General features: G+C 43.3%; 2 protein-coding genes across 3 annotated transcripts; one reads left to right on the forward strand and one right to left on the reverse strand.

Moving 5' to 3' along the window:
• Nucleotides 1–2: 2 nt before the first annotated feature.
• sall2 (spalt-like transcription factor 2) lies at nucleotides 3–10,723 on the reverse strand. 2 transcript variants are annotated; one of them, XM_069711409.1, is made up of 4 exons: nucleotides 10,212–10,723; nucleotides 8,372–8,518; nucleotides 2,710–6,578; nucleotides 3–2,330 (listed from the first exon to the last, which is right to left on the reverse strand). In XM_069711409.1, exons 2-4 carry the CDS (start codon nucleotides 8,445–8,447, stop codon nucleotides 2,031–2,033), a joined length of 4,245 nt encoding a protein of 1,414 aa, XP_069567510.1. In that variant the 5' UTR covers nucleotides 8,448–8,518; nucleotides 10,212–10,723; the 3' UTR covers nucleotides 3–2,030. The 2 variants fall into 2 exon arrangements, with proteins under 2 accessions (XP_069567510.1, XP_069567511.1); XM_069711410.1 differs by having other exon boundaries at nucleotides 8,372–8,535.
• Nucleotides 10,724–16,798: 6,075 nt separating this feature from the next.
• trim110 (tripartite motif containing 110) lies at nucleotides 16,799–24,491 on the forward strand. The gene is made up of 8 exons (XM_069711421.1): nucleotides 16,799–17,312; nucleotides 17,402–17,497; nucleotides 17,735–17,968; nucleotides 19,701–19,723; nucleotides 19,886–20,031; nucleotides 21,633–21,904; nucleotides 22,968–23,111; nucleotides 24,451–24,491. Exons 1-8 carry the CDS (start codon nucleotides 16,824–16,826, stop codon nucleotides 24,466–24,468), a joined length of 1,422 nt encoding a protein of 473 aa, XP_069567522.1. The 5' UTR covers nucleotides 16,799–16,823; the 3' UTR covers nucleotides 24,469–24,491.
• The last annotated feature ends 48 nt before the right edge of the window (nucleotides 24,492–24,539 follow it).

The following is a 24,539-nucleotide window of genomic DNA, read 5'->3' on the forward strand; positions in this document are numbered from 1 at the left end:
TTTTACACTGAATCTTTGTCTCAAACCCAAAACAACAGTCCAATATGGTAAACCATAATTTTCATTCACTGTTCAGGTTTTTAATACATGAAGTTATTATCAGTTCATTGCTGGCTCCTCAATGTCTTTTACTCTTAATAGATCATTTTCTTTTTATTTAGAATCAGTCATACCGATTCTTTTATAATCCACAAAAACGCTCAAACATGCACCAGAGTATAGTATATGTAACTGTTTAAAAAAGGGGAATTGCGCCCTCTAATGCTCACATTGCACATACATTTAAACAGGAACTTCAGCCTTAAACATCGACGCTATACTTGCTATTATTTTGTCTTCGATGCTTTTCTCTTCGCAATTATGTGGTTCTCTACCTTTGTAAAGAAAGTGTTGGGTTGATGTCAGACTATAACTGTTGACTACCACATGCGCACTCAAGTCAACTGGCTAAGCGTGTTCATCATGTATGTTGCAATACCTTTTAGATTGTGGTCATGGTGTCTAAAGACTTCACATAACATAGTGTGGCTTTTACAGTGCTTGGTAGCAGCTGTGTCACCAGCACACACTGACAAATGTGTAAGTACACAAACATGCAAAGTAACTGTTTAATTTTGAAGACTCGATACACATGTTTCCTGTAATCGACCTTATGTGTGTACAAACTGCTGTTAAAAGACAGCTGGCTCCCTCCACTGCCCTCATCCTCTTGGTTGACATGACACAAGACAGAGGAGCTCTGATTGTCTTGGCAGGGAGCAAAGATAATAACATCTGCATGCGAGGGATCATGAAAGATATAACCAGACACACAAATGCCCACCAACATGCATACATCCTATGTTTATGAAAAATAAGCAGTCACAACATTCTTTGTTGTGTACATTTCTCTTAAACAACAGTGAGCAACTGTTTTTTCCAAATTGATTTTTTTTTTAATATGGAGATATTGAAAGTACAGTTTACAACAAACATACATAGACTTCTGGTATATATGTAGAAACTTAAAGTTTTAGTAACTTTAGTAACTGAAAAGGTGTTACAGATATTACATTGGGACCAAACAACAATCATAATATTCACAAAGCTGAGGGGCAAAGGTCACACAAAAGATCATGTCCTCACTGGGCTCACAAACATTGCAGGTGTGCTTCTGATCTGACAGGACGGTATCATGAAAAGTAAACCACAATGACATGAGCGGGTAGTTTTCAGAACCACAAGATGGGGATAAAAGACTTAACATCCCCGACAGTAACACATTCATATTGTTGGCCTTGTTTGCTCTTATAAAAGATTAATTTAGTTTCGCTTACCTAATTTCCCCATTTATACCAGTGGGAAGAATCTTCTGGTGATGAAGCAGACTTAGGTTGTAGCATTTGCCAAAATCCTTTCTTTTGGTTAGCCTGAATCTCCTTTGGTGCCAGTTGGATAAGATTTGGTACATGGCACAACAGCACCAAAATGACATGAAATTATTTAAACTAGTTATTTTCGTTTACTTTCCACTGACTCATTAAGAAGATGACAGTATCCGATTTGTTCAAATCTGGTAATCCTCACCCATCTGGGCCTGATGGTAAGTTCAAACAAACACTATGAATTATTTGACCCAGGTCTGGTATGAAACATTGAAACAACAGGGATAATCTTTCCTCCAAATATATAATTTTTTGTTAGGATGTGCTTCAATCTGTTAATAACTTAAGCCAAACAAAGGTTGTGTAACTTTCTAACAACCCAGCAATATCTGGACTCCTTTTGTTACTTCTTGAATATCTTTTTATCTTTATTTGTACAATAGCGGTTTATTTTTTTTAATTTTTTTTTTAACACAACAGGACCAAGCTGATTGACTCACAACTTTCACATACAAACATATTACTCTGACTATCAAACTGACAGGCTACCTGAAATGTGTTAAGGAAGCAATACTATGCAAATGTAATTACAGTTTCACCGAAAGGTAAACAAAGATTGAAAACACCAGAACATTTTCCAGCCAATCATGCTGACCTGACTGGAGGTTATGACCCTTCACTAGACTCCTCCCCAGCTTCCTCTGAGGCTCTTGGATCCATTGATCGAAGAGGGGATTTTGTCGACTCGTTTTCTCCTCGGCCTGCAGCCGTTGGGTCATCGCTTGACTCAGTACTGGTGTTGAGGAAGGCTTGGTACTGGTTCCAGAAGCCTGCTGAGCTCCTGGTGGCTGGAATGTTTAGGGAAGTCATAGACGTAGAAGAAGGAAGCTGGTCTGTCGAGGAACGACTGCTCCGGGCTGGTGGGCGTGATGTTTTAGCTACCACACCATGGTGCTTCATGTGACCCTGGAAAATAAAAGCATTAAGAGTTTAATGAGTGATCTTCGTCCAGATCATACTTATAATACTTTCAGGCTAAAGTAAGTAAACATTCCCTATATAATACATTGTAGAGTAAAATCCATGAATAGTTTTGACCTGAGCATGCAGCTTTTTTCCTTATTCACATTGACTAATACTTCAACCCACTATGGTTCACTTCAGGTTCTTTGATAAAGATGCCCATGATACTGAACAATTAGTCTTGAATTGTTATTGCCAAGATACAGTATGTGCTACTGTTCTGTTGATGAAAAAGATTGTTTCAGCCTCCTGCTCGTCCTACATATTTATTATCTCACTGTCGGAAAATAATTATATCCCACACTGGGTTTTTTTTCCTAACCTTCAAACCACTGCGACTGGCATACTCTTTTCCACACTCAGCACAGCAATAGGTCTTCTTTTCTGGACGAGACAGCGGCGACGGGAGGGTTGGAGCGAGGCTGATTGGAACAGAAGCATCCAATGATTCACTTGGAGCCAATCCGCCGATCTTAATGGCCTCCACCTGCTCTTCCCTATATGACCCAAAATTAAAGCTCTGACGGGTCTCCCTTACAGATGTGGCTGCTCTCTGTGATCCACCCTTTACTTCAGCACTTATAGTGTCTGTAGCCTCCAAAGTGGGCATCTTTTCAGGGTCCTCCTCAGGCACAGTTGCTTGGTCTTGCTTTGGTGTTGCGGGTGGAGAAGACTGATCTTTGTCTTCTTCCACAGGTTCTGGGGATTGAGGCCTTGGGGAGACCGAGTTTGCTTCCAAGGTTGATGCTACATTAACATCAGAAACATCTTGACTTGGGATGGGATCAGAGGTGGCGCTGGGGCAGGTGAAATCAAAAGGAGAACCAAGAGCAGGTGTGCTTTGTAAGTCCTCCAGATTTAATTTTGACCCAAGGAAGGAATCAGAGGAGATAGATGCTTCTTTTTCTCCACAGTCAGCCACCATAGCAGTAGGTGATACAGTGGTTTTGGTAACATTGGAAGAAGGAGGTGAAGGGGTAGATTTAGGAAGATGGACATTGACAGTGGCTGGTTGTTGAACTTGGTTGTCTTCACCAACTGAAGAAGCTTGATCTGTCAGCTGGGAGGCAGACAAGGGGACACTGACACAAAGGACAGGTGGGTCTGCACTACCTGGGGGTGGAGTTTGTGTGGTGGGATTCATGAAGGGGTCAGGGCTTAGGTCAGAGGGGGGAATGTGGTCTGGGCTGGAGGATGCAGACTTGCTGGGATTCTCAGGGAACTCAGCTGATTTTGTACTGCCAGACCCTGGGACCAAGTCAGCTGTCGGAGTTTGAAATTGTGAGCTTGGAGCTGGGCTCTTCGAGTTGCCCGCTAGAGGAGGCGTTTTACTAGAGGCAGCATTTGGATCGGTGGACTGGGATTGTAACAAGGGTTTGGCATTAGATTCAGCTGGCATCTCATGTGCAGAATCTTCTGAGCCATCTGGGGGCAATTGTCCACCAAGGTGCATACGAATGTGGTGCTGAAGCACTAGAGCATTGGTGAACTTACGCTGGCACAGTGGGCAAGAGTTCTGGACACGTGCATTGGGTGGTCGGGCATGGTGGGTGGCGAGATGTGACCGCAGGCTACCTTTGGTAGAGAAGGATCGTCCACATATCTTACATGGAAAAGGACGTTCTCCAAGGTGCGTGGCCTGGTGCAGCCGCAGTGCTCTGGGACAGCTCAGCACCCGTAGACACACCCCACATTGATTGGTTGTCAGGTTACCAGTTGGACCTGTGAGGTTTAGCGGTGGTAGCATGCCCGCCGCCATGGCACTTGCTCCATTAGCACTCATGCCAAGGGCAGCGACCATCTCACGGGTGAAGTTTGAAACAGAAGTGGAGACAAGACTTGAAGATGGTGGAGATGCCATGACATATGTAGTAGACGTGTTGGCATTTGTGAAACGACTGTGGGCTGAACTTGCTGAAGAGGTAGTGGTACTGCTAGATAAAATCTCCAGCATGGAAGCAGAACTCGAGGAAGAGGTCCATGGAGAAGAGGAGTGGGGAGAGGCCTTCTCTAGTTTCTCCACTAGCCTCTGCAGCTTAGAAGTTTCTGATGTAGGAGTATGGGTAGCTATGGAGGATGGACCAGTGGTGGTGGGTGGACCTGGGACTTTTGGTAAGGAAGAAAAAGGGAAAGACAGCTGAGAGTGGCTGGAAGAAGCAAGTTGATGGGAGCCTGGAGTAGAGGGTAGTGGGGTGCGTAGCAAGCCCAAGGCTGGATGGTTGTAGAGGGATGAGTGTGCAGCTGGGGTAGAGGAAGAAGTAGAGACAGATGGGAAAAGAAGCTTAGGCAGGTGGGCTAGCTGGGAGTAAGCTGCAGGGGAAAGCATTGGGGCATGAGGGGGAGTGTTTTCATCAAAGTGCTGCTGCTTGGCACCCTTGAATAAACCCGAAATGGTGGAAGAGGAAGACAAGGAAGGGTTTGAGAGGAGGGAGGTAGTCAGAGAAGAGGTGGAGGATGAAGAGGAGGATGAGTGAGATGATCCAGATGTGATAGAGGCAGCAGCAGCCACAGCTGCAGCCCTATTGAGCTGCAGGAGAGAGTGGGAAATCAAAGCCAGATCTACACTCGGGGGCAGAGGTAAGGTAGAAGGGGTAGATCCTCCAGAGGCCCCCAGAGAAAGCCCAGCACTGGTACCACTGACCTCCAAATTATCTCCACATATTTCATCCTCTGCCCTGTTTTTTCGTTTCTTCTGTATTATATTCATGCCACTAGTGCTGCTACCAGTGCTCATGGTCTGTCCCATATCTGATCCTCCAGTGGCCCCTAATGCTACCCCAAACAGAGATGGTGGTAGAAGTGACAGTGAGAGCTCTGGGTTTTGTTCACGGTGGCGTAGGAAGTGCACCTTTAGGTTGCCGCGTGTGGTGAAGCGGCTGAGGCACACTGGACACTGGTAGGGTCGCTCCCCTGTGTGCGAGCGGAGATGTATCTGCAGGCCAGAATCACTGCTGAACATTTTCCCACAAAAGCGACAGGCATGCTGGAGACGGCCAGTAGTGATGGAGCTGGATGCAGAGGAAGAGTCTCCTCCCCTTGACAGAGTTTGTAGAGCATGTTGCGAGTTTGGGACAACAGATACGGATGTAGGGAGGGATGAGCTTAGGAAGGACAGGCCACTGTGCCCACTCACGGAAGTGGTATTTGGAGACTTCTCATGAAGATAGCGGTTGGGCAGAGCTAAAGATAGGGCAAGTGGATAGTTGGAGGAAGCCATGGACATGGCAGAGGAGGATGAAGTGGAGGGAGCTGAGGATTGCGAACTCCCCCTCACATAACCATGAGCTCCTGCAGTCCCTCCCATCCCTTCCATCTGCACCTTGTGAGGCTGCAGAATTTGAGACAAGGAACTGCATGACTGTGTCGGTTTGTTGGCTGCCTGAGAGGGTAGCAGGGAGGAGAAACATGCCAGGAGAGGAGCCACAGAAGTGGAAGGCTGAGATACAGCTGGTTGGGTTATTGGGCTGGAGGCCCTTTTGCTGCCTTCCAGGCACAGCTGAGGCAAAGGAGGAAGGAGATTCTGGGAGGGTGTGTCTATGCTATAGGAGGCTCCACCGAGGCGCAGAACCTGCCTACATATCTCCTCTGTTATCTGCATCTGGTGGATCTGCCTTTGCTGCAGCACTCGAAGCTCCTCCAGGATCAGGGCGATGCTCAACTGGGTCCTAGACGGTGCCGCTGAGGCAGATGTGACTCCTGGACTTGGTGTGGGGGTAACAGGACTTGGGGGGCCCTCAGGCACACGACTGGGGCTTCCAGGGTGTGGTGGAGGACATAGGGAGGCAGAGGACGATGATGAGGAAGAAGAGGTGGTGGTGGTGGCTGACAACCCCAACTTGGGAGAGGCCATGTTTGCGCTCCGGGAAGGGTGAATGTGGGCACTTGCAAACGATGTGGAGTTGCAACCAGACAGCTGAAGAGCAGATGGATGTTGTGTTTGGGAGGACAGAGAAGAGTAAGGGACGTCAGGAGAAAGGGACAGTTGTAGGTCCTTGAATGACTTCTGGACGGGCTGGCTCGGTGAACAAGGTAGCGGTGAACGCTCAGTGGGTAGAGAGGGAGTCGGAGAGCCCTTGAAAGATGAACAGTGAGCACGGGGCAGCTGGGAGCTTTGAGGAGAAGAAGATGGAGAGCACAAAGGAGAATCCACGATAAATGGAGAGGAGTGTGACGTTACTGCCAAGATGTCATCTGGGGAAGTTGAAAGAGAAAAATCTAGATTTAATTTCATCATCAAAATGACACATACCTGGTTATGATCTTTGTTTATAAGACATGTTCTATGGCATTCAACAATCACGAACTAAAGACAGTAGGGAGAAGTAAAAGGTGGTGATTTGATGCCGAGGAAATGAGAGATTTCAATTGTCTACAGGAGGTGACTTTTAACCTCTGGGTTTAATGTCCCCCACCTTATCATCCACCTCTGCTTTTTTTTTTTTTTTTTTTTAAGTCTCCCTCCCTTTGTCCTGTCTATCCTCATCAAGTGCAGCCTCTTTACTGCTGCCTCCATACAGCAAACACACATAATGCATGCAGGCACACACGCTTACACACGGTTACACACTCACACACAGATTTAACTGGTCTGCAGGAATACACCCGTAGAGGAGCCTACATTGTTTCCAGGGCAACACACCCAAGACAATGGGCTTTACCTCACACCCTCCCTCCCCCAATAAAAAAGGAAGCCACATCCTAAGACACTCTTCATCCCTTCCTCTTTCTTCCTCCATTCAGTGCGTCTTTCTTTCATCTCCTGAGGAGCCTTTACCCCCAGTAGCTCGACGGGGTGCTGAGAGGTTAGGTACTGGTTGGGTACTGGACACTTTGCTGGGTGCCTGATTGGCTGGCAGACCTGACCTTAAACACACTGGGGTTGCATTCCTGATACGGTTTAGGGGCAGGCAGAGAAAAAGAGGTGTCGTGCAAAGAAAACAAACAGGCCAGTAGATAGACATGATGACTCACAGACCATCGCCAAGCAAACTTAGCACAGGAAAGCAGAGAGGGACAGATGTGAAGACACACACACACACACAGCATACCAGTCAATACACACAAAAGAAGCGAACATATTGTATGTTCATGCACACGCAAACACACACAAATCTTACTGCTGTTTGCTTGAAAGCTACAATTATGTGACACAATGTGGCCCCTATTCCTGTAACTGGAGTGGACAGACACACAGCTGTGCGCACGCGCACGCACACACACGCACACACACACACACACACAAACTGTCACATACACACTTCTTCATGGGTATGTTCATGCTTCACTGGCTAGCAACAAAGCTGAAAGGGGACAATGGGGTCTAATGCTATTGCGGTTAGAACACCTTATAAAGTCCCTCACAAAGTTTCCTTTTTCCTTTATCTTCTCAGGCTCATCTCTTTACTCCGAACCCAAAACCTTTTCCTGTAACACATTTTAACTTCACTGTGTATTCTTTTTCACAGATATTTCTGTGTGGATTTACTGTATATCTCTGAGTTCTGGGTGGTCTGTGTCTTTGAACCTGGCAGTATGGGGGTGGGGGTGGGGGTGGGGTGAAGATACTTGGGTTTTTATGGGGCAAAGAAAGCAGCTCAGCACACAGAATGAATTAAAGATGGTACTCTAGTAAGTCCAACAAGCCTTCTCTTAGAAAACAAGTATAACATGCACAGCAATTGTTAAACTCTCAATACAAATTTTAAAAGAAGTTTAAAATGATTAAATGGGTACATCTTAGCAAGATTAAAAACATAAAAAACTGTTTTAAAACTGCTATTTCCCAAAGGAGATTGGGCAATTAAGTCATTTGTTACATCATATGATATAATAATACAAATAATAATATACTTGCACATATTAACAGGCACAAACTCTGCATACTATAAGGAAAAGTGACTCCTTTGAGGTCTGAACTTAGCATCCAACGTGAATCTCGTCCTACTGAATAACCAGCATTGTTTTGATACAGGTCTATGTCTCACCATGCTCAAGTATCCGAGAGGCACCGAGGGTCAGGCTCATAAGCTGCTGGGGTCGTTTCTGTTTCCGACGGGACATGCTTCTGCAGGATGGGACCGACGCAGGGGCGCATTGGCCAACACACAACTTTTACTCTGTCTCCCTGCACGCTGAAAAAAGTAGGTATCTAAATCAAATATATGAAAAAAAAACAAAAAACTAAAGTATCATTTCAAAAAATGTGACACTGCATGATCCGGGTGGGTTAGACTTATTAAAGCAGGTCCACGTTGGTGGCATTGTGGTGCAGAGAAGAAAGAGAAAAAAAAACAGGACTGAAGAGCCAAAGAGGCATGTGTGACAGTTTCTCTCAACAAGTCTCCCTTTTCTTAAAACTCACCGTTGGCCCTCCTTCTCTTCTGTGTACACACACACACACACACACACACACACACACACACACACACACACACACACACACACACACACACACACACACACGCTCACTTGTTCATCCACTACTTTGCATTCAAATGGCGAGTGAACACCCTGTCTTTTGAGCCAAGAGTCCACTGCCTCTCTTTAGTAAATCCTCATACATTGACGCCCAAGTTCATCACATTGTGGCCCCTGCCTAGGCTCCCGATAATTGATACGAGTAAATCTGAAACCTTACCAATGCTTTTTGTGCGTAACAGAGTGAAGGTGGGCGCACAAGTAGGAGAAAAGCCAACACACACAAAAAAACAAAAACAAAAAAAAATTGTTTCTTGATATTAAATCAAACCTGTTGTGTGTCTCTCACACACACACATACACACACACACATTTTCAAGCCGATTGAAGGTGTGCGCCGTACGTGAGCGGGATTTCATGTCGCTCCCGCTGCCTCCAAAAACAGGCTCCTGTTTGCAGCTCGGTAAACAGAGCGGCTGAAATGAGGTGGAATTTGCAACAATGGCGTTGAGGGAGCACAGCTGAGTGAACATCACCCTCTCAGAGCCTCTCCAACACATAAGGCCACTGACTGCAGGCACAATGCTCCCTTTTCACCCTCATCCCGACTGCTTACCACGTGGAGTTAGGTAGTGAAAGAAAGACACACAGCCAGAGTGAGGAGAAAAATAATTTTTCACCCGGGGCCTGGCTGTCAGCCCTCCACCCCCCCACCGTCTCTCTGGGGCTGGGACAGAATAATAAAATGCAGTCTGAATGATTGAATACAGATCAGAAATAAAATCGGGTAATTATTTGAGTCTGAATTATTGAAATAGGTCGCCTTTGTTGTTGAACAGTGGCGCCTATCAGTTTCATTAATAACCTGCAGTTTAACACCGGACTTATATATTTCAGTTTTAGGCCTATGAGGACACATTTAAACCAGTCAGTGATTTCCGAAAAATAAAGGGATTAAAACGGAAATCATTCGGCTGTAAACCTGCGCGTCGTTGCGTAATCGATAATATTTTGTCTGCGAGAAGAAGTGATAACTCTGATAGTTACCAAACAGTCAAAAACAGAGTATATCGCCGCTTTTTAAGGCGAACTCTGTCGTGCCAACAAGGCATTCGTATTTTTCGTGCCATCTTGTCAGTTAGATCGCGTCTATACGATGGTCGGACGGTTTATATCTCAAAAACCTCAATGTTTAGAAACCAGCGCAAAAACCCGGCGGTGAGATGCGCGTCCCCGCTACTGTACGGCGACCTGTTGCACGCCACGCGCGCTCCCACATCATAACAAGTTATGATTCATAAAATATTATGACTTCTCCGACAAAGACAGTCCCGGATGTGCATTTCCCCCACAGGCCGCTCGTCGCCGACACAACCCTCTTTTAAATAAGACACAAAAACAACTTACCATGTTGGAAACGATGATTTTTTGGCAGCGATATTGTGTAATGACAAGAGGGGAGGGTGAGAAGCTCAGGAGCTTATGTTGGGGAAGATCGGCTCCGTCTCTCAGCCGGGACACTGGCGCAGCATTTCCCTATTCACTCCCAGGGATGCGCAGTCGGACAGCCGCATTTTTTTTCAATTATTTATCTCCGTCGCAAATCGCGTTTCTTTCTCTTATGACAAAAGGGCTGTTATGCCTGAATGGATTTACTCATTGTCCGGCGGCGGGAGCAGACGCGGGCGGTGCAGAGAGCTGTGTGCCCGCTACAGGGGGGGAGGGAGGATGGCTTTTCTCGGCCGTGCGTGGTGCTCTTCCTCCTCTCTTTGTATGTGTCGGGGCCTGCTCCTGTCCGGCCTGTCTGCTCTCTCGCTGCGGTACTGACTAACTAAACTGACTGACTGACTGTCTGTCTGTCTGTCTGTCTGCCTGCCTGCCTGCCTTCTTAGCCGGCTAGCTGTCTGTCTCCCTGTCTCTTATAATTAATGGCCCTCGCCGCCAGACGGTCCTGTGGGAAACAGTTGACCACGGTTACCTCCACGTTGGCTCTCAGTGTGCATGTCACATAGGACTACAGGCCCGGGAACACACACGCACACATTGAATCAGGCTCATTTAAGATTTGCAAATGTGGTGGTCCCATTGCAGTCATGAAAATTCAAAAATGTAAATAAAAAAGAAATCTCAATGATAGCAGAATTTTAAAGGTTAGATCATTACTTATCCCCGTATGCAATGGCTCCTATACACTCTGACCCACAATGCACTGGATTTAAGTTTTTATGAATGATTAAATAAACAACAGTGAGCAGGATTAAGGCCTAGTGCATCATAACTTGGTCATTTGGAGATAATATCAAATATACAGAATTAAAGGAAACTAGAATTCCTCTTAACATGTGGAGTTTATTATCAAAAACATCTAATGGATTTAGGTTCCTCTCTGAATGGTTACAGCCTAATCTATCTTTCTTCAAAGACCCTTAAAGCACATATTATTCATGAATTCTCCTTAGTCGTGGAAAAACTTCTATGTTGTTATTTTGTGTTCAGTACACCTCTCAAATGTGGCTGAACTGACCGTGTGCTTATTGAATCTACTTGGTTTGGCAATTTCCCAACTTGATACCATTTTTTTTTTTTTATTACCATGGCATTGATTGTTGATATTAATGTCTCCTGATAGGCTGTGGCTGACAGGTGCAGTAGTTTACATCCTACCACAATAAAGCCACTAGGTGTCTCTCAAAGACAAAAGTCAGTGGTATGTCAATGAGCTTTAATGCCACATATTTACTAATTTTACACGATAACTGTGTTGATAATATTAACCAGCAGGGCACGTTGTGCATGTGTTTGAAAATAATCAGTAAATGACAGGAAAAAATGCAGAAAAAAACCAGGACAAAATCAGGAAAAAAATAACAAATAATAAGCAAAGACATTTTTGTCACAATTGACAGATAATGTTCAAAAATATTAATTTATGCTTATAGACATCTGCTTTACTTTACTTTACGAGTCAGCTGCCATGCATTAGGGTTGGCCCTTACGGTGTTAGTGTCCCTGGGAAACTCGACCAGCTGTAATTCAATTTCAGGTTTTTATTTATATATTATTAAATCACACCATAAATCATGTCAGGGCACTTTACATTATAAGGTCACGACCTATAGTACAGACAAGAAGCCAACATTTCAACAATTCCCACATGAGCAACAGTGAGAAGGAAAAACTCCCTTACAACAGGAATGAATGAAAACCTTTGTTTTGGAATTTGTTTTGCACAAGAGCATCAACAATAACAACAACAACCCCATGACAGCACATAATCTGACAAAAATGTAATACCATAAGATAAAAAGCATCATAAAACAGCATAATAAAAACAGCATTTGGTAAACTGATAAAGTACATAAAGTGCAAGAGAGTGCCAATTCCAACCATCCGATAAGCAGCTGCATGAAACGAACAAGTAATTGTGGGCATGCTGTACCTTCGCCCTGAAGATAGGAGTGTGTATTTGGACCATAGAGAGTTCAGTGGGTCTGCTGTGATCTTAAGAGCTCAAGTCTATGTGTACTGGTCTCTCATGTAAGTGGTCCTGCACATTGGATCCCCAGTTTTCTTAACAACCCTGTTTAGTTTGTTCTTGTTCTGTACAGACAAATGCCCTCCTCCTAATACTGACTACAAAAGGTCTAATATTCTAGATAAAGGTCTTGTAAAGCAAAGCCAGCACCGATTGATAGTCTCGGACAGAACCGGACTCAGATGTGGGCGACCATCTGACATTAAGAACCACTGCTCTGATCTCTGCATTTTTTGTTGCTTGAGTTTGACCAGACTTATGCCACTACGAATGCTTACTGAGTTAGCTGAGTAAGAGTATTCATGGTTGAAGGTCTTCTGACTAGAAAACCTGTTCCAGATTTTAGCTAATGTCAGCTCTCTCTGGAGCATTCTTCACCTGACTTCATTTTTCCTAATTAGTGAGATCACAACAGAAGAATTGACACCTACGGTTTGTGATGTAATTTAGAAATTCAAAGCAATTAAGCCTAACATGTGAGAAACAGATGAGGCACTGGAAGCTACAAAACAAGTGGCATGATGAAGGACTCCCTTTCAGTTGCCGTCCCCGTTAAAGTACTTATTCAATTAATTATAAAGCCGTCTCTGCCTGGGAAGTTTCTGTTAGCGCGTCCTGAAACTCTTTGAGCTTCATTAGAGGGTTATTTTTAAGCAAGGAAAAGCTTCCGCTGTGTCCCTCCAAATGAAAATATAGATTAAAGAGCCTATCAGTAGATTGAAACACCACACAAATCTCTTACAGAGTCCTCTGCACTTGAGGAATTGTCACCTTTTAGAGAGGAAAAAGGTTCCTCAGACTGAAGGGGAAGAACGAGACGGTGTGCGTCCTCAACACCATACTCAGAACCCCCCCCCAAAAAAATCTCCTTCCTGTTTTTCATTTAATCTTTAATGGCCCTACTCTTGGGATGGAGTAACCACAAGAATTTGGATGAAGAAAACCTAAGCAAGTGTCCAATAGGCCAGTGAAAATATCAGAATGCGATGTGGGATGAGGATGGATAACTTTGCGTTTTTTTTTTTTTTTTGTGGTACCACCTTGGTCAACCACGTAATACCTCTCTGCAGAAATCATGACATACACCATTTCACACATTTTCCCTCAGACGCCTCAATGCATCACAGTAGAGCTGGGTGTTGACAGTCTGACCCTGGAGGACAAATTCATGGTGCACAACCCAGTGAATGTCAAAGAAAACCCACCTGGTTGCTCCTGATCTGATGGACCTTCTTTGGTCTTGGACAGAAACCATCTGCCCCTCTAGAAGTGTGAATGCCACTCTGAACAACTCAAGTCCAGTAGTCACCAAATCGTGATGTAACTTGGAATACTTAGAAAGGTTTTTTTTCCCACTTTTCTGTTAACAATTACAAACAGAATTTGGGAGGATTTTTAAAAAGGGACAGCAAGTGGAATATAATCCGTTTTGCCATGTGCACCTGTTTTGGTGCTTCGTTTCAGTGAACAAATCTTTCTGAAAAAAATGTCAAATCTTTGTAAAATCACAAGTGAATAACTTTGATCTCCACAAATGAAGATGAAATGTTGAATCACAGTCGGGAACAGAAACACAAAGTCACCTTTGAAATGGAATTGAAGAATAAATATTACTAATTGATCCAAGATTAACGTCAATAAGGTGGAGAAAACATTAAATTCACTAAGCAGCATATTAGAGTAATGCAGCACCACAAATTCCTCCACATTGATCAGTGGAAGCAAAAGATGTACTCTATTTACTGTCAACAGATAAAAACATGCAGTTTCTCACATAACTGTGAAGTTACCTCTCTCCTCCTCAGATTACTCACTTTTATTTTCTCTCTTGGGAGAAGCCAACAGCAACAACAAAAAACAGCACAGCAGAAATGTTACCTTGACAAAGGCTCTGTGTTTCAGCCTTGCTTGTTTTACTAGCTGTTTAACCTCGAGGCTTTGTGCACCTGTACTTGTTGATATCTTACCCAAGGTCCTCTCCCTCATGTTGAGCACACAGTCAACAGAAATCAACAAAACTGGCCTGTACACCTGGACCAGAAGCATCCCCCTGTGTATGAGACCAAATAATACATTGCAGCATGTCTGTCAAAACACAAAGGTTCTGCCAGTTACAGCTGCAACGATTTAAACAATCAATCAATCAGTTTATCGACAGAAAATAAAATGCCATCTATTTTTTTATAATCAATTCCATTTCAATGAAATACAAATTCTTTGATTCCAGCTTCTTAAATGTGAATATTTTCTGCATCCTTTAGTCCTCCTGGATAAGACACTGAATATATTTTGCTTATGGACTGTTGGTCAGGACTACATAAGACATTTCCATCCTGGATGACATTTTTTATTTGAGCATTTTCTGACATTTTAAAGCCCAAACAACTAAAACTAAAACTAAGAATATAATCCACAAATTAATCGATGAAGGAAATAATCATTGCATCCCTACTTCCAATATCTCTAAATGTGGTAGATACCTTGGTTTCCTTGTTAAGTGTACAACTTGTTGCTTTCTCCACCTGTAGCATTTCATTATTTATGCTGCCAGATTCATGATGTATTTAAGTGCAATGGAAAAATGCCATTCAAAATATATGCTCATTTTGAATTTGATGCCAGCAGCATGTTTAAAAAAAAAGTTAGGATAGGGGCATGTTTACCACTGTGTTGCATCACATTTTCTTCCAGCAATACTCTGAAACCTCCAATAAGTGGTCTCTGCCGTTCCCAGATGTTGCCCAATATATGATGTCAGCTTCTCAACAGTTCAGGGTTTTATTTTTCATTTCATGATGTGCCAAATTTTTTAAATGGATGACAGGTCTGGACTGCAGGCCAGTTTAGCCCCCCCGACTCTTTTAGCCATGCTGTTGTAATATGTGCAAAATGTCTTGCTGAAATAAAAAAGGTCTTCCCTGAAAAAGTTGTCTGGATGGCAACATATGCTGCTCCAAAACCTTTACATTTTATTCAGCATTAATGGTGCCTTCCTCGATGTTCAAGCTACCCATACCATGTGCACTAGTACACCTTCATACCGCCACAGATGCTAACTTTTTAACTGTGCGCTGATATCAAGCTGGATGTCCCTCTCTCTTTAGCCCGGCAAATGCAGTGTCCATCATGATTTACAAAAATAACTTAAAATTGCATTTTGTCAGACCACAGGACAGTTTTCCATTTTGCCTCAGTCCATCTTAAATGAGCTTGGGCCCAGAGAAGGAGGAAGATGTCTCTGAGCCTATGCAGTGATTTCCACTACAGAATTGTCTGTTTTTAATGCAGTGCAATTTTACACATTGTCCCAACTTTTTGGGAAATGGGGTTGTGGAGCAACTGCTGTATATTTTAATGAGATTAACCAGAGAGAAATACCTTCCCACAATTAGCTAATGTATTAAATAGTGGATGAACAGTAATTACCAGGAGTTCTCGAGACAGGCCATCTGACGACAGACACATCTTTATTGAGTTCAAAGCGATCTAATGTTGTTCTCCGTGCGCCCCGCCCACCTCAGGGTCAGGTGATCTCTACGAGTGCAGCGAATCTGTCGGGATTAAACTCCAGTCAAGCACAAGCAACACACGCCCTCACCGATGGCTGCGGTCCACAAGCACCAGGACACCAGCAGGTAAAGAAGTGCACTTCTCTTCTTTCAATTACCCCCCCCACCACCACCACGAAAACTCGTAAAACTGTAGTTAAGACTTGAATGTAGGAGTTGATAATTAAAATAAGCATTAAAGCAAAAAACATCTAGATGGGATCAGGCTAACGAGCTGTCAAGGATGAGCTCATGATCTCTCCTCTGCAACAGCTTGGATCTGAGCCCAGTTAATGCTTATCTGGGGTCGGTGTTTTACTCCGTTTACCCTTTACCCTTTGACTGAAAAAAAAAAAGAATCATAGCTTGCTTTACTCTTACTGTGTTTTTGTTTATTTGGTCAATTGCATGGTTAAATTTAACGAGCTTGTGAACCTTCCAGGAGCTATAATGGTCATTTTACATGTCCAGGGGGATTTGATTTAACTCGGCCTCATTTTTTTGTAATGTTGATGTATTGCTCAACATCAGATTATCTGGTGTTTCTGTTATTTTTGTCCAACCACCTTCTGGTTTTCCAGTAAAAGTGGTTACATTGTTAAGTACTCTATTCATAGAGCACTGAAGGCAAAAGAGCTGTCTGTAGACAGGATTACTGGTCTGAGTGAAACCAGGACTTCCCACTTGTCACCAGCTGTTTGCTGGCTGTGTCCTTAGTAGCTTATACATGTAACATAAACTTGCAACTGTTGCAAACATCTCCTTTGATTTGGTGCTGCACAGATCCACAACAAGAATGACTTGAGGTTTTGTGTGAAATTTAATCAGTATGTTTTTGTTTTTTCTCTGTTGTGCAAATTATATTGTAGCCTTGTGTGACACAAACACACACACACACACACACATACATCATTAGGGACCACTTATCCGCTCACTATGGGATCCCTGGAGGAGGAGCTGACCTGCTCTGTGTGCCGAGACAGCTTCAGTCAGGCCCACCCGCTGCCCTGCGGTCACAGCTTCTGTCCCGCCTGCATCCGAGAGGCCTTGTGCAGCCAGGGCAAAGCAAACGGTCACTTCACCTGCCCCCAGTGTCACGAGGAGCACGGCGAAGTGCTGTGCGACTGCTGCCCTCCCGTGCGGGAGAACGGGCTGCCAGCGTTGGCTGTGAAGACCTGCCTGAGGTGTGAGGTGTCGTTGTGCAGCGAACACCTCCAGCCCCATCTGGAGAGGCCGGCGTTTAGCACCCACCTGCTGGTGGATCCACTGGGGGACCTGTCACAGCGAAGGTGCTTGACGCACATGGAGATATTCCGCTACTACTGTGCTGACGAGAGGATGTACGTGTGTTGTGACTGTCTGCTGGAGGGAGGCCACGAGAAGCACAAAGTGAAGGCGCTGAAGCAGGTGGAGGAGGACCTGAAGGTCAGTGGGATGGATGTACAGTCAAAGTGTGTTTTCATGTTTCCATGTCGGTACGTGGTTTTTGAAATACTCAATGTCTGATGTCACAGGTCATTCTCCAGACACTGTTCATAAAAGCAAAGGAAAAACTGAAAGATGGAGAGCGAATTCTCAAAGAGTACGAGAACATGGATTCTGCCATGGCTGTGAGTAGAAATATCTCATATGCACCAAGAAAACCCAACATAATGACTCTCAGTTGAAATTATTCTTACCTTTACATCATCAGACCACAAGAGATCCAAAATATAAATCATCATCATCTATAATCTGCAGATTTGCATTTTTCCAACTATAAATGTATTAAAATGGATCGCATCCTTTGATTATATCTCGATCATTGATCTGTCAGCCATCCACCAATCTCTCCTTACCGCTTCCAGGACTCTCTGAAGCAGGATGACGCCCAGGTGGAGCACCTGAGCTCTGACCTGCAGGTCCAGGTGAAGAAGCTGGATATGGCCCTGCGGGAGATCACCAGGAAGGAGAGGCAGCAGGTCACAGAGCGTGTCCATGAGGACTGCTTAAAAGTGAAGGGTGACATGAACCAGACGCTGAACATCCAGCACTACCTGGCCACACTGCTGTCAGAGACAGACCCCTTCCTGCTCATCTGGGTAAGACCTGGTGCCGGACACGCACTCTGCTGTACATTACCAGTGCTACATTTGTCGAGGACTGGGTCATTGAAATGTATACAAATCGAATCGTGGTAGTCCTGATTAATATATGATGAAAAGATTACCATGTTGTACAGATGAGGTTGTACAGGGATCCTCTTACTTTTTCCTTGGTGCCATCAGCAGGTCAAAGTTGTCAAATATATCTTGAGATGTATCTCAACATCTTCTGAATGTATTGGAACTAAATTTGACATGCAGACATTGATGGCCTTCGGTGGATGTACTTAATGATTTTGGCGATCCCCTGATTTTTCTTCTTTTACCACAATGAAGTTTAAAGTTGTGGTTCCAACTGAAATGTCTCATTATGTTTAATGGACTGCCATAAACTGTGGTACAGATATTCATGACCCCCTCAGGATGAAAAATACTGTAATAACTTTGGGGATCTCTTAACTTTTCATATACATCGCAGGGTCAAAATTTTAATTTGTCTAAGGACACCACTGCTGTTCAGAAGTTAAATGTAATGAAATGTAACGTGCTCAGATCTAATCCGCCTTCGTTACATCTCTCGCGCCCTCGTTTCTTGTCATCATTTTTCTGCCACTACTCTGTGTACGAGGTGTGATCAAAAAGCTCTGAGACTGCTCCTGTGCACACTAATGCACATGGAGTGAAAGTATTCCAAGTTACGTCTCTTGCTCAGCATCACCGCCTGTGTTACACATGAGTTGTAGTCACCACTGGTATGTGCGCATTTTGCTATGGTCTTGAGCAGAGACCTCAAATCAAACTTTGCATCGAACTTGGGAAATCTACAACAGAGAGCCTTAAAATGCTTCAGAAAGCCTGCGAGAATAAATTCACATTTCAAGAAGGTGAGAACGTCACTGTACAAAACTGAAGAAGGCGTGGCAGGTTAGTAGCGCAACCGTGTGGGCTTTCTTTGAGATATGCGGGATTGTGCACCGGGACTTCGTCCCCCAGAGTCAGACTGTCAACACCGAGCTCTACGGTGACATTCTGAGGTGTCTGATGGGGCGCAATGGTACTTTGGTTCTCCAACATGTCAACGCACCCACTTACAGCACATCTAAAAAAATGTTCACCCTCAATCGTCACTCCCCACTCACCGGATTTGGCTCCCTGCGACTTCTTTCTCCTCACCAAAAATGTAACCCAAAATTGGGTGTGCGCTCGCTGCTCAACTTTCAGGTCCATGGTAAAATCAAAAAAGTTATATTTTAAGTGACGTAAATGCTATTTCCAATAACGTTGGCAGCTGCATGATGATGGGCCGATCAGACCTGTGAAAATCATGTATCTTTAAATGGTGCATCACTGGTAATGTGTTGGCACTTGCTGTAACAGAACATTTTGGTTGGATGCTATAAGTACACTGACAATTCATTCATATGCCGTTCACTTTAGTACACAATGTAGTTTTCAGCAGATAAAAATCTCATCGCTGTCCTTATTGAACTCTGTTATCAGGTAAAGCTTTTCAGTCTTTAAAAGAGTCCAAGGACTTTATGTATCACAGCCCAGAGAGTTCACCGTGATTATTATTACAGTAAGACATACACAATCAGTCGCAGATGGAGTAACCTTGTAGGGATTATTTTGCTGTTTTATACACAGACTCACAGGGACAATTGTAATTCTTGCTGGGAATGAATCATTTTATGTTTTTCTCAGCTGTCCTTCATTTTTCTGTCCTCAGGCCTTTCAATCGGATGATACAAAGTAAGTCCAGAGCGGTGGTGACATGTGTGGAGCTTTGCATGTTTGGGAGCGTGTGAAAAACATAGAAACAGTTAGATTAAAGCAGTTATTTCATGTAACCAAGCGTTAACGTATTTCCTACAGATTATAATCCTGCTCTGTGTGTTGCGCTTTGTATTGTAGGTTATTAGCCGACCTGCACGGCCCAATTTTTGTCCCTGACCCAATCAGTCTGGACAGGAAGCACATCCTGGAGGACATAGAGAGCAAGTATCGAGAGTTCATCACCGGCACCCTGCGCTGCCTCAGTGAACTGAAGAGGGAGCTCTGTGAGTGGCAGAAATAAATGGGTGACACGTGCTCGTCCAAATAATAGTTTGAATAGTTCGATATTTTTTAGGGAAATACATTGCTTGCTTTCTTGTCAAAAGTTAGATAAGAAGATTGATGCCACTTTCATATTTGTCCATTAAATGTGTAGCTAAAACTAGCAGCTGGTTAGCTTAGCATAAAGACTGGAATCAGTGAGGAAGTGAGGCGCCAGCGTATCTCTGGCCTAAGTCCCTCACAAACAAACCGTCCAGTGGTTGTAATAATTGTGACGGGAGGATAAAGTCAAGTTAGGTTGTATGAAGAGTGACAGACTGCATGTAGGACGATGTCAGGGGGAATTAGATGGATCAAATATATGGCTTTCAGCCAGGACTGTTTATCGTGTCCTCTGTGAGAACTTATTTTAAAGCAGCAGTGTGTAGGATTTAGTGGCATCTAGTGGTGAGGTTGCACATTGCAACCAACTAAACACCCTCACACCAAGTGTGTAAAAGAATATACGATGGTCGCCAAACTCCCAAATAAATGTGAAAGGCCTTCTCTAGAGCCAGGGTTTGTTTGTCCATTCTTGGCTACCATAAAAACATAGTGATGCGAAATGGCGGGTGGAAGAGGAGTGTTAAGGCTCATTCAAAGGTAACAAAAACACACTAGTATTCATTTCAGGTTACTACACACTATTTATAGTGTTATTATACACATACGAAAACAATTATAAAATATTTATGAATATTGTATTCCATTTCTGCCAATAGATGCCCCTAAACACTGAACCTTTAAAATAAAATACATTATTTAGGCAAAGATGATGGTTTGGGTTATAATAAGGTTATAAGATTAATAAAGTAACTACCTAACATAACCTAACCTTATTATAACCCAAACCATCATCTTTGCCTAAACCAACCGCAACATTTTGGTGCCTAAAGCAAACCAAACTGCGATGATTTCACAATGTTAACCATGTGTATATTATCGTTGGCTTGACAACCAAGGTCCAGTACTGACTGTGGTTCTCTCCAATGGTCGTACACTGTATGTCGCTTTGGCAAATGTTCTATTGGTTCTGTATGAGGATGTGTTGGCACAAAACTGTTCTTAAAAAAACTTTCTTCTTTTTTTGGTTCAAATTAATCAAACAAGATGTGATGTGTTCATTGGTGAGAAATGTCAGTTTGTGAATTTTTGCTTACTTTTGGCTTGCTGTTCATCCCAGCCTTTATGCTAACATTAGTTAATCGTCTCCTTGATTAATGTGTAATGGACAAATCAGTGATATCCATCTTATCATCTAACTCTGAGCAACAAAGTACATAAGCCTATTTCTGCATATCTAAAATATATCCTTTCAACATCCTTTTTGGTATTTTATGTAATCAAAGAAATGTTTTCATGGCATCCTTATGTTTCATATGGCAAAGGACCATAAGTAGTCTATGTATGGTAACTAAGAATTTATTTATGATGGTTTAACTGATAAATGGGCATTGACTAAAACTACTTCTCGGTACATAAAAAGTAAACAAGGAGTCAGATAACGAGCACAACTGCACTGTACCTCAAGAAAGTTTCTGTGTTTTCATTTCTGTTTCCACAGTAACCAGTCCTTTAACTCTGGACACAAACACAGCCCATCCTCTGTTGAACATCTCCGATGACCTGCGTTCAGTCGTGCGGGTTAAAAGCCGCCTGCCCTGCGCCGTTCATCCCGAACGTTTCGACCACTGGCCGCAGGTCCTCACGATCCAGGCGTTCTCCTCTGGGACTCACTACTGGGAGCTGGAGACTGAGGGATTCTGGGACGTCAGCGTCTGCTATCGAGCCATCGGACGGAAGGGCAAAGAGGGGAATGCCTTCGGTAACAACAAGGTATACATTTGTACCACAAAGCTGTTTAGCTGATTGCATCATTTAAAGGGATTAAAAAAAAAAATTAATTAATGATATAACATTAATATGTTGATTTTGTAAACTAATGGAATGAGTGGGAGCATCTTTCTGATACCAGTAATATTTGAATGTCAAGGTTTTTTTGACCATTTTCCCCAGGAACCCATCTCTGCATTAGTTTGGTGCAGCTTTAGTGAAAAAGAAAAGGCTGTTGAACTGAATTTTCCTTTGAACTTTTACTCATTTAGTCATCTGTCAGAGTAGCTAAAGTTAGGTTTGAAAACAGAGCCCTTGTGCTGTGTTCCTCTAGTGATCTAAAGCTGCTCAATATTTCCAATCAAATTCTATTGGGCGACAGCCATCTACATCAATGATTCAAAAGTGATATAGCGCTGATTTACTGGTAAAATCATGTTTGTAATATCTTCAATATTTGTAGTGTAGAACAACATGGAAATATCCTGCAATGTTTCCCATAGCTTGAGAATTGACTTGATGGATGGCACAGTGTGTTTCTGATGTGTATACAGGCACTCATGCAGTTTAGCGGGGGAGAGGACCCTAGTTATTGTAAAAACATGTACAAGTGTCTTTATCTACCACTCAAGATTTTGGCCATTTCCCTCGGGGATTAATTGGCATTGGAGAGAACCACAGTCAGTACTGGACCTTGGTTGTCAAGCCAACGATAATATACACATGGTTAACATGGTTTGGGTTATAATGCAACAAGGATTCATCTGGTCATTATTTACTTGATCAGTCAACAGATTGATAATTTGTGAAATGTCACAAAATAGGATTTTTTTTTTTTTTTCAAATCCTATCACAATTTCCCAGAGTGCAGCGTCACATTTTACAGAATCCAGTTTACGGTCATAGAAAAAAAAAGAAATGCAGCAGGTCTTTACATTTGTGAAGCAATGATTTAAAAAAAAAAAAATGTTACCAACAATTACTTTTCTACTTATCAACTCATCACTAATTGTTTCATCTGTAGTTTAAACTGAGGGGTAAACAGTTTTCTTTGTTAAATGTCCAGGTTTCATGGAGCTTGACGCAGCAACACGACAAAAAGCTCGCAGCCTGGCACAACCGCAGGAAGACCCGCCTCGCGTACCAAATGACCGGCAACCGATTGGCCGTCGCTGTGGACTACGGCGGAGGCACCATCGCCTTCTCTGAGGTGGGACCCTCCAACAACCTGATCCACCTGCACACTTTCTCCACCACCTTCTCTCAGCCTGTGTGCTTGGGCTTTGGACTCTACAAGGCTGAGCTCAACAGTCGCATCTCTTTGGTCAAAATCTGAGGCGATGGAGAGGATGGGCAGATATTAACTCTGTTGGCCACAGTGCTGGTTTGACTTAGATAAAGCCAGGTCAAGATAAAACAGTGTTGAGTCCTTTTCCATCTCTGTAACCACACAAACTCCTGCTGGAACCTTTTGCCATAACTTCCTCTGCTTCTTCTCTTCCCTCCGCCCGACTTCTTTCTCAGCAAATAGCCAAAACTGCATCTTTTAAAACTGTGACCAGGAGACCAGAGGGCTCGCAAGTTAAAACTGGTGTGATGAAGGTGCTCTTTAGTTGGGTAACAGAAAAAAGTTCATAATGAAGAAAAGGTCCAATGCTTCTTCTGGCAAAAGATAAATGCCTTCGTTCAGATGTCTTTTTGATGGTAAAATTCCTAAAACAATGCTTGTACATTTGAAAACTGAACTGGGTTACAACGCACACATAGCAGCACAAACAGCCTTCTGCAGGGTGACGCAGACAGGACGATTACCAGCACCTGAACAAGAAGCCAATGAACTCGCAGGTGACGGGTTACTGTCCAGGATGCTTCTAAAAAAAAAAAGCTCAGTTTACTACTAGATATAAACTCTTAAAGAAAAAACAAATTCTGGGTACAAGAGCAGGTTTACTTGGCCGTTTGTAACCCAGCCAGAAGAGGGCGTTGGACCTTTTTCTTCTTTTTGAACGATAGAAATCAGTTTTGGATCAAGATAGCGACATTGTTCAATATTATATAAGTCAATGGTGATTAGAAACTCACATCAAAACATAAGAACATCCAAAGAAGGATGTAAAAGTTCAATGGCGCGAACAATTGGTCGCTAGCTCGTCATACCTTTTCCCAGGGATCTCCAGCGGTCTACTTGGGTTACATTTAGGTACGTCTACATTTGTCAATACATGAAGTGTATCTTCACCAAGCTGGGTTATAAATGTATGTGCTCAAAAAGGCACAAAAACAAAATCTTTAAGAGCAACCTGTGCTAAAAACCTGTTAAACCGGCTTTATATTTGCTACAGTCTCATATAGAAGAAGCTTCCTGGTTACATTAAGTACGTTGTGAATGATTTCACATGAAGTTACAGCAAAAATATGCATTTTATCTTTTATAACTGGAAAACACACATGAGGGAATCTCTAATTTGAAAAAAAAAACCAACTGCCACCCACTTGCTATCTTAGCTTTTTGAAGGTGCTCCGTTATTTTTCTTTATTTTACTGTATAGGTGAGTGGGCGGCTGTAACACAGGGTGAGAAAGAAGCAGACAAGAGAGGAGGGAGGGAGGAGGGGAGGTGACTGAGAAAGAGACCAAGA

The sequence above is a fragment of the Brachyistius frenatus genome, unplaced genomic scaffold, assembly GCF_029030835.1.
Source record: "Brachyistius frenatus isolate BFR_SWC_R1_liver_20210118 unplaced genomic scaffold, ASM2903083v1 Contig_99, whole genome shotgun sequence".
Taxonomy (NCBI): Eukaryota; Metazoa; Chordata; class Actinopteri; family Embiotocidae; genus Brachyistius; species Brachyistius frenatus.

Excerpts from the sequence above, each read along its gene's own strand:
- sall2 (XM_069711409.1), bottom strand. The coding sequence starts at position 8,447 with ATGTCCCGTCGGAAACAGAAACGACCCCAGCAGCTTATGAGCCTGACC. Across the intron at positions 6,579-8,371 it reads CTCTCGGATACTTGAGCATG|ATGACATCTTGGCAGTAACG; the intron begins GTGAGACATAGA and ends CAACTTCCCCAG. Across the intron at positions 2,331-2,709 it reads CCAGTCGCAGTGGTTTGAAG|GGTCACATGAAGCACCATGG; the intron begins GTTAGGAAAAAA and ends TTTATTTTCCAG.
- trim110 (XM_069711421.1), top strand. The coding sequence starts at position 16,824 with ATGGGATCCCTGGAGGAGGAGCTGACCTGCTCTGTGTGCCGAGACAGC. Across the intron at positions 17,313-17,401 it reads AGGTGGAGGAGGACCTGAAG|GTCATTCTCCAGACACTGTT; the intron begins GTCAGTGGGATG and ends CTGATGTCACAG. Across the intron at positions 17,969-19,700 it reads ACCCCTTCCTGCTCATCTGG|GCCTTTCAATCGGATGATAC; the intron begins GTAAGACCTGGT and ends TTCTGTCCTCAG.